At 29.9% G+C, this 14,142-nt stretch overlaps 1 protein-coding gene across 1 annotated transcript in view; it reads left to right on the top strand.

The window, feature by feature from the left end:
* Nucleotides 1-14,142, top strand: part of LOC106461571 (AP-3 complex subunit delta-1-like) — a 98,576-nt gene that overhangs the window by 58,692 nt on the left and 25,742 nt on the right. The window contains exons 10-20 of the mRNA XM_022388573.1: nt 1,588-1,636; nt 3,580-3,725; nt 4,364-4,512; nt 5,286-5,412; nt 5,717-5,820; nt 6,647-6,878; nt 7,947-8,092; nt 8,437-8,529; nt 10,364-10,424; nt 11,387-11,458; nt 12,440-12,699. Of these exons, the coding sequence (XP_022244281.1) occupies nt 1,588-1,636; nt 3,580-3,725; nt 4,364-4,512; nt 5,286-5,412; nt 5,717-5,820; nt 6,647-6,878; nt 7,947-8,092; nt 8,437-8,529; nt 10,364-10,424; nt 11,387-11,458; nt 12,440-12,699 (1,439 nt within the window). The remainder of the gene's footprint in view (nt 1-1,587; nt 1,637-3,579; nt 3,726-4,363; nt 4,513-5,285; nt 5,413-5,716; nt 5,821-6,646; nt 6,879-7,946; nt 8,093-8,436; nt 8,530-10,363; nt 10,425-11,386; nt 11,459-12,439; nt 12,700-14,142) is intronic.

Here is a 14,142-nt window from a genome sequence, read left to right as displayed (position 1 = left end):
AATGATCAGCCCATTCCACCATGGCTTATTACCATCTCCAACTGTTACCTTTCCTTGAGTCATCTGAGGAAGGTGGCTACTCCCAATTGAAAGTACCATCTTCTCTTTGCTGAACATCTTTTGATCCGTTCTTCTCTTCCCATTTACAGGAATGGTTCGAAATCAGGTGACTCTGCCATGGTTTGCTGTGGCTCAGTAGTTGCTTGCAGGATCTACTCTACAGTTTCTGTGTTTACTGCCGAGTTTTATGCTATTTCTCTTGCCCTGGATCATGTAGAAGGTATGGAGTACAGTGATTGTACTATTTCCACTGATTCTCTTAGCTCTCTACTGGCCCTTGAATCACTTAATGTTAGTTCTTACCCTTTTCTTGTCGATATTCAATAATGACTGACTCATTTTTCTCTATCTTCTGTTTCCATCCAGTTTTTCAGGATACTTTGCCACATTGGTATTCATAGGAACAAGCTCACTGACACCGTAGCTAAGTCCGTCTGCTCTGGTGCCGTCACGGCCGTTTCTGTCCCATATATGGACCAGGGTCCTGTATTCAAGGCACGGCTTCTCGCCAGCTGGCAGTTGACTTGGAGTGAACAACGTTATAACAAGCTTTTCCAGATCAAACCTTCTGTTGCTCTGTGGCCGTCTTGTTTCTATAAGGATCGGAAGGAGGAACTTGTCCTGGCAAAGCTACGCATTGGTCACAGTTTTTTAACTCGTCATTTTCTTTTATCTGGTATTGACCCACCAATGTGTAGCCTTTGTGACACTTAAGTCACAATAGCACACATTTTACTGGCCTGCCCTCTTGGCGGCACCATTTTAGACATCTCTATTCAATGAGTTTACCCCTGATATTGGACGGTGTTATTGGCAATGGTGAAACTGTCCAACTTGATTGTATTTTAAATTTTTTAAGAACAATTGGCCTTTTTAATTCTACTTAAATCTTTTACCTGAATTTTGGACATATTTTAGTTTTAACTCATGTTTAGTTTTACATTTTACAATAATTTTACTTTCACTGTTTTTACCAGTTGTTTGGCACAAATAGCCTAGTTGTTTTGCTCCATAAAACGCCAACCAACCAACTCAACATTTTATATAAAAAAATCCATATCAATTCTTTTCATATTGGGATACCTCAGGAAGCTTATGAAGTTTTGGCTGTATTTATAGTTTATCCAAAAAAAAAAGTATAATAAAAGGTTTCTTAAAAAAATTGTGAAATTATATCAGATCAACATGACACCACTGCTTTGTTCTGGTTATTTGGGAATGTTCCTCAACTCCTGCTTGTGGTATTGCTTAATTAAGTGTTTTTTGTTGTATATCATAGAAATGTTAAAGAGGAATGTAACAAAATCTATTTAAATGTATACAAATACAGTAGACCCCTCCCAAAGATTAACAACACTAATTACATAATTGAGTTTTGAATTTTTCTCATTTTATATGATATTATTTTATGTAATATAATTGAATTGTTTCCATTGTTCTGTCAGTAAAGATATACTTTATGGAGTTCGTGGACTTTTGTTGTAATTTCAATATTATTCACTAATACATTTAAGTTTTGTTTTACAGCTGTGTGTCCAGAAACTTAGGATACTTATTGAAGACTCAGATCAAAATTGTGAGTAAAAGTCTTCCTTTATTCTAAATTTATATTAAGTTGTGTGTGAGGTACTAAATTACATTGTTTTCCCAATGTGCGCAAGTACAAAAGAACATAAATATCTTCTTGTGGGCTGTCTTTCGTAAAATTGTTTGTACTGTATACTTTGTATTCATTTTTTTTTTTGCATATTCTTAAATGATACTTTAATACAAAAAACTTTCAAAGTAATCCAAAATTAAATATCTCGACTCATGTCCAGTTTTTTATGGTTTATAAATAGTAATACAATTTAGAAGAAAATTATTGTGTGTTTACTTATGGCTTGTTGATTTGAAGTTAGTTACAAACTGCTTATTTATAAACAAAGCCTCAAAAATTTTGGGAAAATTTTTCACAAAATGCTTCAAAGTTTTAATCTCCTAGGTAAGTGCCAATGTAGACTGTTAGAAGAACATGCTTCGAAGTTTAACAAAAGTTAAAAGTAGCAGTAATTACTTATCTTTTTTTTTTATCGTGAGATTTTAGTGAAAGAAAAATACAAAGAACTAATTTATTATTTACTTTAAATCTTAAAGAAACTTGCAGAAAATATGATTTAGATGTTTAATAATGATGCTTGATGTTTTACTTCTAAATAAATTGTACAGTTTGTTAGAAAACTTAATAAGATTAATATTTTGACATCAGTTCTCTGCGTAGTTCAGATAGTTGTTTATTTTCCAAAAGTTTGTTGATTTTAAATTCAGATACTAAACAAATTTTTTATCATAATAGTGCTAGTTATATTTCAATAATAATAATACAAAAAGTAAAAATGAAATGTAACTTTATTAACTGTTGAATTATTGCATGTTATCTTAAGTAAAATACACAAATGTTTTTTCACATTTTGTTTGAGGCCCGGCATGGCCAGGTGGTTAGGGCGTTTGACTCGCAATCTGAGGGTCGCGGGTTCGAATCCACGTTCAACCAAACATGCTCACCCTTGCATCTGGGCAGGCATTTTTGTTGGTTAAAGAGTAGTCCAAGACTTGGTGTTGGATTGTGATGCCTAGCTACCTTCGCTCTAGTCTTTCACTGCTAAATTAAGGATGGCTTGAGCTGATAGCCCTTGTGCAGCTTTGTGTGAAATTCAAAACAAATCAAACCACATGGTGTTTGAGGGTTTATTTGGTACAAGTGTTCAACTCCAGTGCTGGAATCATCATCAGTCACAATTAGAATGTGTTAATATTTGGTCTAATGGCTTAACATTCAACTTGTGGTTCATTATATATACAGTGAAAGTTTGACAACTAATGAAGTACCAAAATTTTCTTTAATGGAATCAGTCACAATATCATTAGAAGCAGCATGAATTCTATAACATATCAAGCAGTGACAAAATAAATTGATTGACTGCATACTATTTGGAACAAATTAAACTGTATTATAAAGTTTGTTAGTACTAAAATTCAAACCTACATAACTTGCATATTGCTAGTGAACCTTAAAATTCAGCATGACCAACTTTTGTGTACTTGTATCAGTGACATTAGTTTTAGTAGTGGCCATGTGAGTGGGCCTGGGGCATGCAGAGACTAGAGGGATAATTCCTGCATTGCTTTAGTGGCTCTGTTCAGGAACTCTTACATTTTTGTGGCTAATAATATAAAATTATATATATATTCCTACATGTGAATATTGTTTGTTAATTGATTATTTCAGGAAAGCATAAAATTAGCTTAACAGCTTCATATTATATTTATCAATAAAATGAATTTGAATTGATGCTGTTCTTAAAATTCAGCCAGTTTTATATTTATAGGGGAACTGTCGTGTAGCAAACATGTTTAATTATATAGTCAGTGAAAGCGGTATTATCTTCTCTAGCTTGGTTTATCCAAGGTTGTTGTTTTTCTCTCTATCAACATTCAGAGCGTGTATATGTAATAAATCTTTCTATTGTATCTTTATAGTAAAGTATTTAGGTCTCTTGGCTATGTCTAAGATATTGAAGACTCACCCTAAAAGTGTCCAAGCCCACAAAGATCTAGTTCTACAGTGTTTGGATGATAAAGACGAGTCAATCAGACTTCGTGCTTTAGACTTGCTTTATGGAATGGTGAGTTTCAAAGACTAATATCTAATAATCTAACACTGTTAATTGAGCTTGATCAGCTTATTCTAAACTGAAGCATATTAATTTCAGTTCATCTTCTTTTTAATATTTTTATATTTTCAGATAATATCTTTGAAAAATAGAGATTATAGGTAATATGTTACCATATTTTGTGCTGTTAAGTTACAGCAGGTTACTTTGATGTAATGTTTACATTACTTACATAAGAATAGTATATTAGTAAGGAGAGAATGCAACTGTCTGTCATAACAAGAAAGGTGAGTAATACAGTACCACATTTTATGCTATTGAATTACAACAGGTTACATTGTTGGAATATTTACATTATGTAAATAGCAATAATAATACTAGAATGCTACTAGAGAGAATCTTTAGTACATAGTTGAGCATTTAAAACATACATAAATTACTTTGTTACAAACCTTTTTATTAGTTTATATATATATATGTGTGTGTGTGTATACATTGTTTTGGTTTTAAAGGTTTATCTCCAGAGTGAATATTTGAAAGTTTTTTTTTATGCTATATCAGATACTTTATATTTGAAATTTCTTTCCTTGAGAGTGGTTATTTTTGGCTAATGATGTGTTGCTTTTATTTATTTATTTATTCTTTTGCAGGTGTCTAAAAAAAATCTAATGGAAATTGTAAAGAAACTGATGTTGCACATGGATAAAGCTGAAGGCACAAATTATCGTGATGAACTTCTCTCAAAGATCATTGATATTTGCTCTCAGAACAATTATCAGTACATCACCAACTTTGAGTGGTAGGGTTTATCAACAGACATTGAAATTAGAATTTACTGCCTCTACCCTTTAATTTTGTATTGCAATATTCAGGAACAGATTCTACAGAATCAAAGTTATCATCTGCTTGTACCTTACATTTTGATAAGCAAGAAATGGGAATAATGAATGTTAAATAATTTAAAAAATAATATATATATATATTGTTAAAATAACCCTAAATTAGTAAGCTAGTGATGGTAAGGTCTGTGCAAAATAAATTGGTCATGTTTATCTTACCTTGTTTAAGAAAATATATATTTTATGGAAGTATTTTAATAAAACTTGTTGTTTTGCACCTGAGATGGTGTCTCTTCAATGATTTCAGAGCTTTTATCATAAATTTATAATCAGAGTTAATCAACAAATGTAAATGAGCTGTTCAGGAGTTTTGAAATTATAAGACAGATAGTGTATTCTTTGACAAACATTTTGTGGCTGTTGATGAAATTATGTAAACAAAGTCTTCAAAGTTTGTAGTGAATGGAATATTGTGTTGCTTATTTTCTTATATTTCTACTGTTGGGTTTATCTAAAGAAGATTAATCAACTTATTTTTAAAGTGTAAACAGTTCTAATTAATGAAAAAAATTCCATCTTAAGGTTCTTCCTACCCTGTTGGTTATTTTATTTTTTCATTTTTAAACCTTATTCCTTGGCATTGCAGTGTACCATGAATTTGTACTACTGTATTAAGTTTATGGTAAATTAAAATGTAAATTATAATTATTTTGAATATTCTTTAATCCTCAAGGTATGTAAGCATTTTGGTGGAAATTACAAGGATAGAAGGAACAAAACATGGAGCTCTAATTGCCTCACAGATGCTAGACGTGGCTATCAGAGTCCCAGCTATCCGATCCTTTGCAGTCTCTCAAATGGTATAATTTTTTTCATTCTTAAGACAGTAAGAAATATAATGTTTTATCTATGGATATATGGTTTATTATTGGCAAATAATAATTGTTAAAAGAATATTCTAATTCTTTCTTCATTTTGAGTGTTTTCTTGTAACCCTCTGTGTAATGTATTCTTGCACATTCTCTAAAGACAGGAAGTGGAATTATATATTTCATTAAGTTTACTTGAAAAGTCATTCATTGATGATGGAGATGCCATAAACTATTGTAATATTTAATCATCATTTTAATAGCGACTACTAAAGATTTTCTTTGTTAACCACAGGCAGTCCTGTTGGATAATGCACATATGCTAGTGGGGAACACGCAGAGAAATAGTATCTACGAAGTTCTTTATGCAGCGGCTTGGATTTGTGGAGAGTTTGCAGAGTGAGTGTGTTTTTAACTGTGGTGTATACACTGGTTTATCATTGTATTCTCGGTTGTGTTTCATTAACTCGCGTATATATTTGTCCAATATGATTTATATATATACTTCACTTGATTGGTTTAGCTAATGTATCCACGATGTATGGCAAAAACCAATCTAAGAGTTAATTGTTAATTAATTATTATGAAGCACTGAACCAAAATGTACCTATGTTAATAAAAAAAAAAACTGTGGATACAAGATGGATTAAGTAACAGATATTATGCTCATTACTGTAATTAGCATTCTTTACACTAGTTATTTGATGGATTTCTATAAAATTTGACAGAAAGGTTAACTGCTAAGTAGACATCAGTTGTTTGTTTGTTTTGTGTGTGTTTTTTTTATGTGAATGTAAAATGTAAACTTCAAATCTCCAATGGACTTCATTTTGATGCACTTGCTTACAAGTGCATATAATATAAAATAATATTATAACATTGGTTTTTATCTTTAAAGCAAATATTTAACAGTCAGACCACAGGTAACTATTTTATGAAGGGCTGAATTTGTGTAATGTTTTTAGTACATGACTAGATCCTCATTTATTCAGGGTCTTATAATATACTTGTAATTCATATAGTTTGTACCTAGTTTATAGATGTTTTAAGGTTTTGTATTTTAGATGTGAAGTTTTAGTATAAAATTTGGTATAAATTAAAGATGATTACTTTATCTTGTTTATATTATCTCCATTTGTAGGTATATATAATACTTTTAATGCTATCTGATTCTTCTAATATGTGTGTTACCTCAGTGTGTTCAAACTATATATACGTGTTTCAGGATGCTTAGTGATCCAAGAGGGACTCTTGAAGCTATGCTGAAGCCAAAGGTGACAGTTTTACCTCCACATATCCAAGGTGTCTATGTACAAAACATAGTAAAATTGTACTCTAGGGTTGTTGCACAGCTTGAAGCTGAGGATAATAAGGAAGAAGCTGAAGCCCTGGGTGAACTTCTGGTAGAAAAGCTGCCAATGTTTGTGCAGAATGCCAACTTGGAAGTGCAGGATCGGGTAACATGATTTTAACAAAGCTGTAGGAGTAGAGTATTATTGTCGATATTCTTTTTTAAGATAACAGCTCCTAATCTACTGTTTAGTACTTTCATACTTTTTATATCCTCCTGTGAAAAACTTCATTTTCTTAATTTGTTCCTTATTGTAGAAGTCCATCTAGTCTTTGTTAATAATGATAATTTTTTGTCTTATCAATTACAATTTATAACTAAAGATATGTTTATAATTATTAATTTTGGTTTAACCCTGAGTTCCTTTGAACAATTTTTTTAAGACAATATGAAATTTCACTTTTTTTTTTCAGTTCTCCAATAGATTAGCCAGTATTAATTAAATGTTAGCCTTAGGACATGGTCTTAAATTCCTGTTCTGTTTTTATTCACCCAACATTTAATATATTTTTCAATGCAATTTTTATCTTAATATTAATGTATTACCAGATAATACTGAAATAAATTAGATTAACTTCTGTTTTCTTAAAGTTTGGTCCTAAAAGAGTTATTAAAGATTTGAGAAAAAAAGAAAATGACCATTTTGGAACTTTTAATAGCTCAGTTATTGTTAAATGCATTACAAAACAAGAATATAGGAGCAATTGCATCCTTTTCACACACCTAATGCTGGCCTTGACAGCATAAGATAGCAAAATCTCACAGTTGGTCAAATTTTATCACGGGTTAATATTTTACTGTACAGTATTATATAAATCTAAAATGCAACTATTAATACTTTAGGTGCAAAAGAAGAAATCAATTCTCACACTATATCTTTTACCGCTAAGCTTGATTATCTTTTATTGTTTTTCTGCTAATTTTCAGTACGGTTGCCTGAATGCTTTGTTTTTACAATAGCTTATGTGTGTATGTAGTTAAGAAATGTGACAAATAATGAAATTAAAATATCTTTTTTTTTTTGTATATATTAATTAAATGCTAGCCTTTGGTCAAGTTAGTTATAGGTATTTAATACAATTCAGCTTCTGGATACATTTGCATTGTTTCTCTTCTAGTTTTTGTACCATTCTCTTAATGCATACTTTGATTATATTATTATTAACATATTTAGGCTTGTGGTGCTCTTCAACTTATCAAGCAACTTATTAAGCTTCAAAGTAAAGGAGAAGTGATAGGAGAGGAGTTGCAAGCCCTTTTTTCAGGAGAATTAAATCCTGTAGCTCCTAAAGCCCAAAAGAAAGTGCCTGTTCCTGAAGGGTTAGTGTTTTTACTAATTATGTGGTATTAATTGGATGCATATGTAGGAGGTTTATCCTCTGTTTAAAATTAACCTTTTTATTTGATCTTTATATACTTCTCCAGTGTATGTAATAGTGAAATATTGGAATTTTTTGTGGATTCTCTATTTTCTCAGATTTATTGTATTATTTTTAGTTCTGCGTACGAAATTAAAAAGCAGCTGAAAATATAGTTACCTACCAGCCATATATATGACCAAATATTCAAAATACTTTCAGTACTGACTTATCCTATTATTTTTTTACTACATATTGTATTATTTGGTCCTAGATGTAAGTTTCACAAAACATATTTCTTTTTAGCCTTGATTTAGACCAATGGATCAATGAACCTCCCTCAGAATCATCCTCAGAAGAAGAAGTAAGGGGAGACATCTTTGTGAAAAGTGATCACAGGTAAAAGCAAACATTTGTTATGTTCTGATATAGCCATATATATAATAGTATAAAAAGAGTACTTGGACTTATCCCTCTCTCCACTTGCATCTTTTTTCTGCATGTCATGAGGTTTTTAGTGAGTTACATTCAATATTCAATTAAACTACTTTTTTTTCATGATATACCAATAAATATAGCATAAAAACATAGCTAATAGTTAGTAAGTTTTAAGTTCTTAGTTTTATATGGCAATATTATAAAAAATCATGAATTTCCCTCAGTATGAGAATTGTGACATTTTCTGATTTATCTATCATCTCTAAGAAGTACGAAATTTAACGTAAATTCCTCATTATAATGTTGTCATCATTCAGACAGAGCATAATGTTTATAGTCTTCAATCTTATTTGGTTACAGAGCTATCAAATAGAAAATCAGACCCCTTTTGCAACACCCACCTCCAATATCATCTTTCAGAAATTGTCAATATTTCTCTCTGATGTTCAATACTATATTATTTATAACCAACAGAAAGCCAAGGTTTTACTCTTATCAAATGACTTATTATATTAAATTGTTTTCTGTACAGCAAATTGTCAGTTTTGCTTTCAGTTCAAGCTTTATTCTCATGGGGAAACACATCGACTAGCTTAGATGAATATTTAATGGCTCTTTTCACATAATTAGAAAGCCAGAAAAATTGTGATAGTTATGGGAAATTGTCTGCTTTTTGCTTGTCATTATTCTGTATTCTTTGGTGCATTATTTAATTAATTATTAACTGTTTATTGGAGTTTTACCATTAATATAAAAAATTAGAGTTCAGTGTCATTGACAGCAAAAACAAAAATACCACTGTTAAGTACTTTAATTCTTGTTTTTCTTGCATAATCTTTATTATTATAAAAGTAACATGTAAAAATAGATAACTTTTTAGGTTAAGTAAGATCAGTTTAGGTAAAATTGATAATAATATAATAAAAACTTTCATGAGGTACACTCGCGAGCAGCTCCTGCATAATGCAATTTGATAGTGTAATATCAGCTGCATGTCCACCAAGTGATTTGCAACTTATAATGGTGTGAATAGTAGTTACATGGTTCAAAGGACAATAAAACAATAAAATTTAAATATAAATAGATGTATACTTTTACAAGTTTAATACTATTTAGGATAAACAAATGTAGTTTCATGTCACTATTTGAAGTCATTCTAGAAAGTAAAAAGGGTAATTTGGATTTATTTAATTTTTTTTTTTTTTTTGGTGATTATAAAGCTGGTCAAATTGACCAACTTTGTATAGAGTTGTGGTAGAGAAAATAACAGATAAAATATAACATTTCACTGAAAAAAAACAAATGAAATTTATTTAGGAGGTTTTTAGAGATTATGCAAATAAAATTTGAGATTTTTGAGATGAAAAAAAGTATTTTTAATTTTAACATGGAAATCACTTTTCACTTGGAATAATAAAAAACAAAACTGTACATATTCTCGGACAAATCTTTAGCAAAAATACTTCATTAAAAAAAAATTGTGTGTGTGTATGTGTACAAAAGACTTTATACAAACATTTTGTGAAGTTACACCTAGTGTATTAAAATTAACAGTATGGAAACTGTAACAAATACAAAATAGTTATGAGGTTGGTTGAATTGACTGACCTTGTAGCAAGAGAGTTAAATTTTAAAATATTTTATTTCTTATTTTAGCTTTCTTCTGTGAATTTAGGAGTATTGGGAATTTTACCCACTTCCATTATTTTATTATATATGCAATAGAATTGGAAACTATTAGTATTATTAGAGTAAACAATAGGGCATTTCATGATGTTTTTTATTTCATGTCTAGGATGATTCAGCAGAATGATGTACATAAAATGCCTGAACTGACAGAGGAAGAACTAGAAAAGGTATTTTGAATAATTTTTGTATATTTGAAGTATTTAATAATCATTGTAAAATACACACATTAATTCTTATTACTTTTAAAACAATTGACTATATTTCATGGTGAGAAATATTATATAGTTAAAGATCTTTAACCTTATCATAACACATGAAGAAGCTTTTCATTCAATACCATGGCTTAGCCAGCCTATTGGTTTCCAATAATTCACCAGCTTTCAACATTTAAATGGTAACTTTTAAAGTATTATATTGCATATATAAATAGCATTTCATAGAGCCTTTTGTGTCATTGTCCAGCCCAACTGATGAGTTCTTGTTTCCAGTGAAAAGCTTCCTGGGCACTGACTTGTGAGAGACAAAAGATAGTTCTGGAACTATTTTTACACTCCTCTGCTTTTGAGCCGCAATGAATAAATTATAAGAAATATAAAAAAAAAAAGTGCAGAAAACTTGAATTTTTTAACAATTTTTCAAATGCTGGCTTTCAGTGTTTAAACCATAACTTTTAAATTTGTAGTTAAAAGGACATAGCACTTCTTATAAGTTAACTTGGTCTCTTTAAGAGTGTAAATTTAATATGGGCTCTGTTTTTAGCTGTTTTAAGAACTTGACCTTCAAAATTTGCTTTTCATATTAAAAATTGGTACTTGTATATGATCCTGCCTAGTTTACCTTTATATCAGAGGTTATTTTATAACATTTTGACACACGCACCAGTAAATATGTGATTTTATAAGTAATTATTAGTTATTAAAATAATGATGTAAAACTATGAATTCACATCAGATCTTTTGTTGCATTTATATATGATAACTGGAGTTTTGATATTTTTGTATTTTGTGCAGGTTAATGATCAGTATGAAATGCATAAAAGATCTGAGTCAGAAATAATAGTGAAGTAATAACTGTTTATAATTAAATTCAAATGATGCTGATCTTGTATTTTAATATTCAACGTTTTCAGAGGAGAAAAGCCCGTAAACAAGAACAAGCTAATAATCCACATTATCTGAAAGCCACTACTCCTTCAGGAAAGGTAAAACACCTTTTGACTTGAATACTTTTCACTTTCTTGTATATGATATGTGCACAATTACAGCACATTTAATTTTATACACTATTGAACAGCTGTAAACAAAAATTATCTTAATTTTAGTTGGAGTTTGCCATAACTTTTGAGTAATGGCTGTTGTTTCAAAACTGGCTTTTAAAATCCATTTGCAAAAGATACAGGCATTTAAGGCTTTTAGTTATGAGGCTGCCAACAATGATAGTTAAGATAAATGTTTCAAAACTTCATTTTTAATGCTCAGTATATACATTATAATTGTATTATGATGGACTTGTTTTACATTTTCAATAACAAATTTAACTCTTTGCATTATATTTGAAATGGAAGCTGTGAATCATGTGTTTAAAAGCTGAAACATATGAAAACCACATTACTTTTTGCTTCCTAGAATAACCATCAGAGGTCTCTGAATGATCAGAGCTATCTCTTTTCATCTCGTTCCCCTCTGAACATATTCTATATACTTTTATGCAATGCTTTTATGCAAAGAACTGTCACAGTTTTAATTTTTAGTAGTTTGTAAAGGAATTACGACTAATATATAAAAATATGAAAAAATATACTCTTATAATTTTTGTCGTATTTCATTAGTATTTTAAGTTATTTGTATTAGATTATTCTGTCATAAATCTGAAAAACAAGTTTATAGGTTTTTTTTTTATATATATATATAGTTAGTTAGTTAGTTACTATAACTTGATATGTTTTTTCTTTTTTTTTTGTATTATTTTAAAAATATAATAACTGAGATTATTTAGGTTGCATAATTTGAATTTACAATTATTGGATTGATTTAATATTATTGTGAGTTAAATTATTGAACTAATATTTTTAATGAATATTAGAGCTTTTTTTTATTTGGTTGATTTTGATTTCCATTCTTTATGTAATTTTTTCTTGGAAGCTTATCTGAAATGTTAAATACTTTTTTTAATAAATTTCTTTTCAGGTCTCATATCTTCGGACAAGTACCTCCAAGTAACAGGCAATACATCAAAGTCTCGAAAAACAAAGAAAACACGAAAGAGGAGCAAAAAAGGCAAATCTGTGGAGTCGGAAAGTGATGAAGACAGTATTCGGTCAGTCCATGTTGTGACCATAACTGAAGGAGAAATGCCTGAGGGAGCAAAAAGTTCTGATGACGATGAAGATGAAAGAAACTCGAATGATCCCCACAAAGCATTGAATATTGATTTAGAGGAACTGTAAGTACAATTAAAATTTGGGATTTTCACAAAATGATATATAAAATTTTACTCTCATTACAACAACAAAACTGAAACTATTGACTGTGTTAGATATTATTATTAAATTATATCTTGGGCCTGGAAAGAGCAATCAGCAAATGTTCATATGCTAATTATTGAGACTTCAGTTAAACAACATAATCCATGGAACGAATAATAACGAAATAAATATTGAATTTTATAATTTTACCTTGCTCACCTGGAAAAAAAAATCCTTAATTAAAATGTGACCAGAATTTGAAAAACAATGTCAAACTACTGTATTTTATTGTTTTAATTTAGCTATTCAAAATTAAGTTTATCTTTTCACAAAACTAACCAATTTTGTACATTCTTACTCACCAATTTAACCACAGCTAATAAATATATGATAAAGGCAGATGAAATGCCAATAAACATTTGAAACACTCCTTCCATTGTTTTTTGTAGCTAACACAATTTTCATTTCCGTGCTGTAAAAGCATAGTTATATGGTTTTTTACAATTACTCTGCCATATTTCAGCCAGTTTACATGGGATTTGGTGAAAATATATTTTTTTACAGGTCCCAAACAGAGATGTAAACAATTTTGGAATTTTTGTCTTTTGCTAAATTTTTCAGTGAGGAAAGCACAATTTGGGGTTTTCATGAACTATTCATGTGTATGTCAACCATGGAATTTGGTACCCAGATACCTTCTTGCAGATCCCAAGCAGTGATATAGACAATTTTCAAATTTTCTGTGTTTTTCACGATTTTCCTGGTGTCAAAATTAACCATGTTGGGATTGCGTGGCAAGGACATGCTGCCTCTTTAATTACATTCTAAAGTCATCAGCTATAAAAGGTCTGAAAGCAAGGATTATTTTATTTGCCACAGAGTATGAATTGGGAATTTCTAAACTTTCTTTAAAACATTCAGCTGTACCATAGTTTTATGTTTCTTATATACCATATGGATGTAATAATTTATGGTTAGTGGTTTCCTTGCTAATATTTTATTGAAGTAGTTACTTTGGCAGACTGCTCTTCACTTTACAAAAACTCTCATTGATAATTTGAAACATGAAGTTTTATGGTGGACAATGCAGTGGCATGAGTTTAGAAATTAGTGGGGGGGTCTTAAACAGCTGAACATTGTTTCTAAAAGGATTAGGGAGGTAACATTAATGAGATAAATACTATATTTTGTATTAGTTTTAATGGTAAGCAAGATATTTTATTGCAAAATATCTTTGAATGAAGTGGACTATTGAATAAAGAGAAATCAGTCATTGTTATCTTTTGTCAAATAATCAAGGAATTTTACATTAGTCTTTAAATACATGCATTCATTATTTGTTATTCACCAGATTTTGTCATTTTTTGGCCCACATTAAAATGTGTACATTTTTGGGGACACTCGATATATTTATGAATTTT

This window comes from Limulus polyphemus, unplaced genomic scaffold (genome assembly GCF_000517525.1).
Source record: "Limulus polyphemus unplaced genomic scaffold, Limulus_polyphemus-2.1.2 Scaffold989, whole genome shotgun sequence".
In the NCBI taxonomy this organism is placed as follows: domain Eukaryota; kingdom Metazoa; phylum Arthropoda; class Merostomata; order Xiphosura; family Limulidae; genus Limulus; species Limulus polyphemus.
Note: the sequence above shows the minus strand (reverse complement) of the source record. Positions and strands in the feature narration are given on the sequence as shown.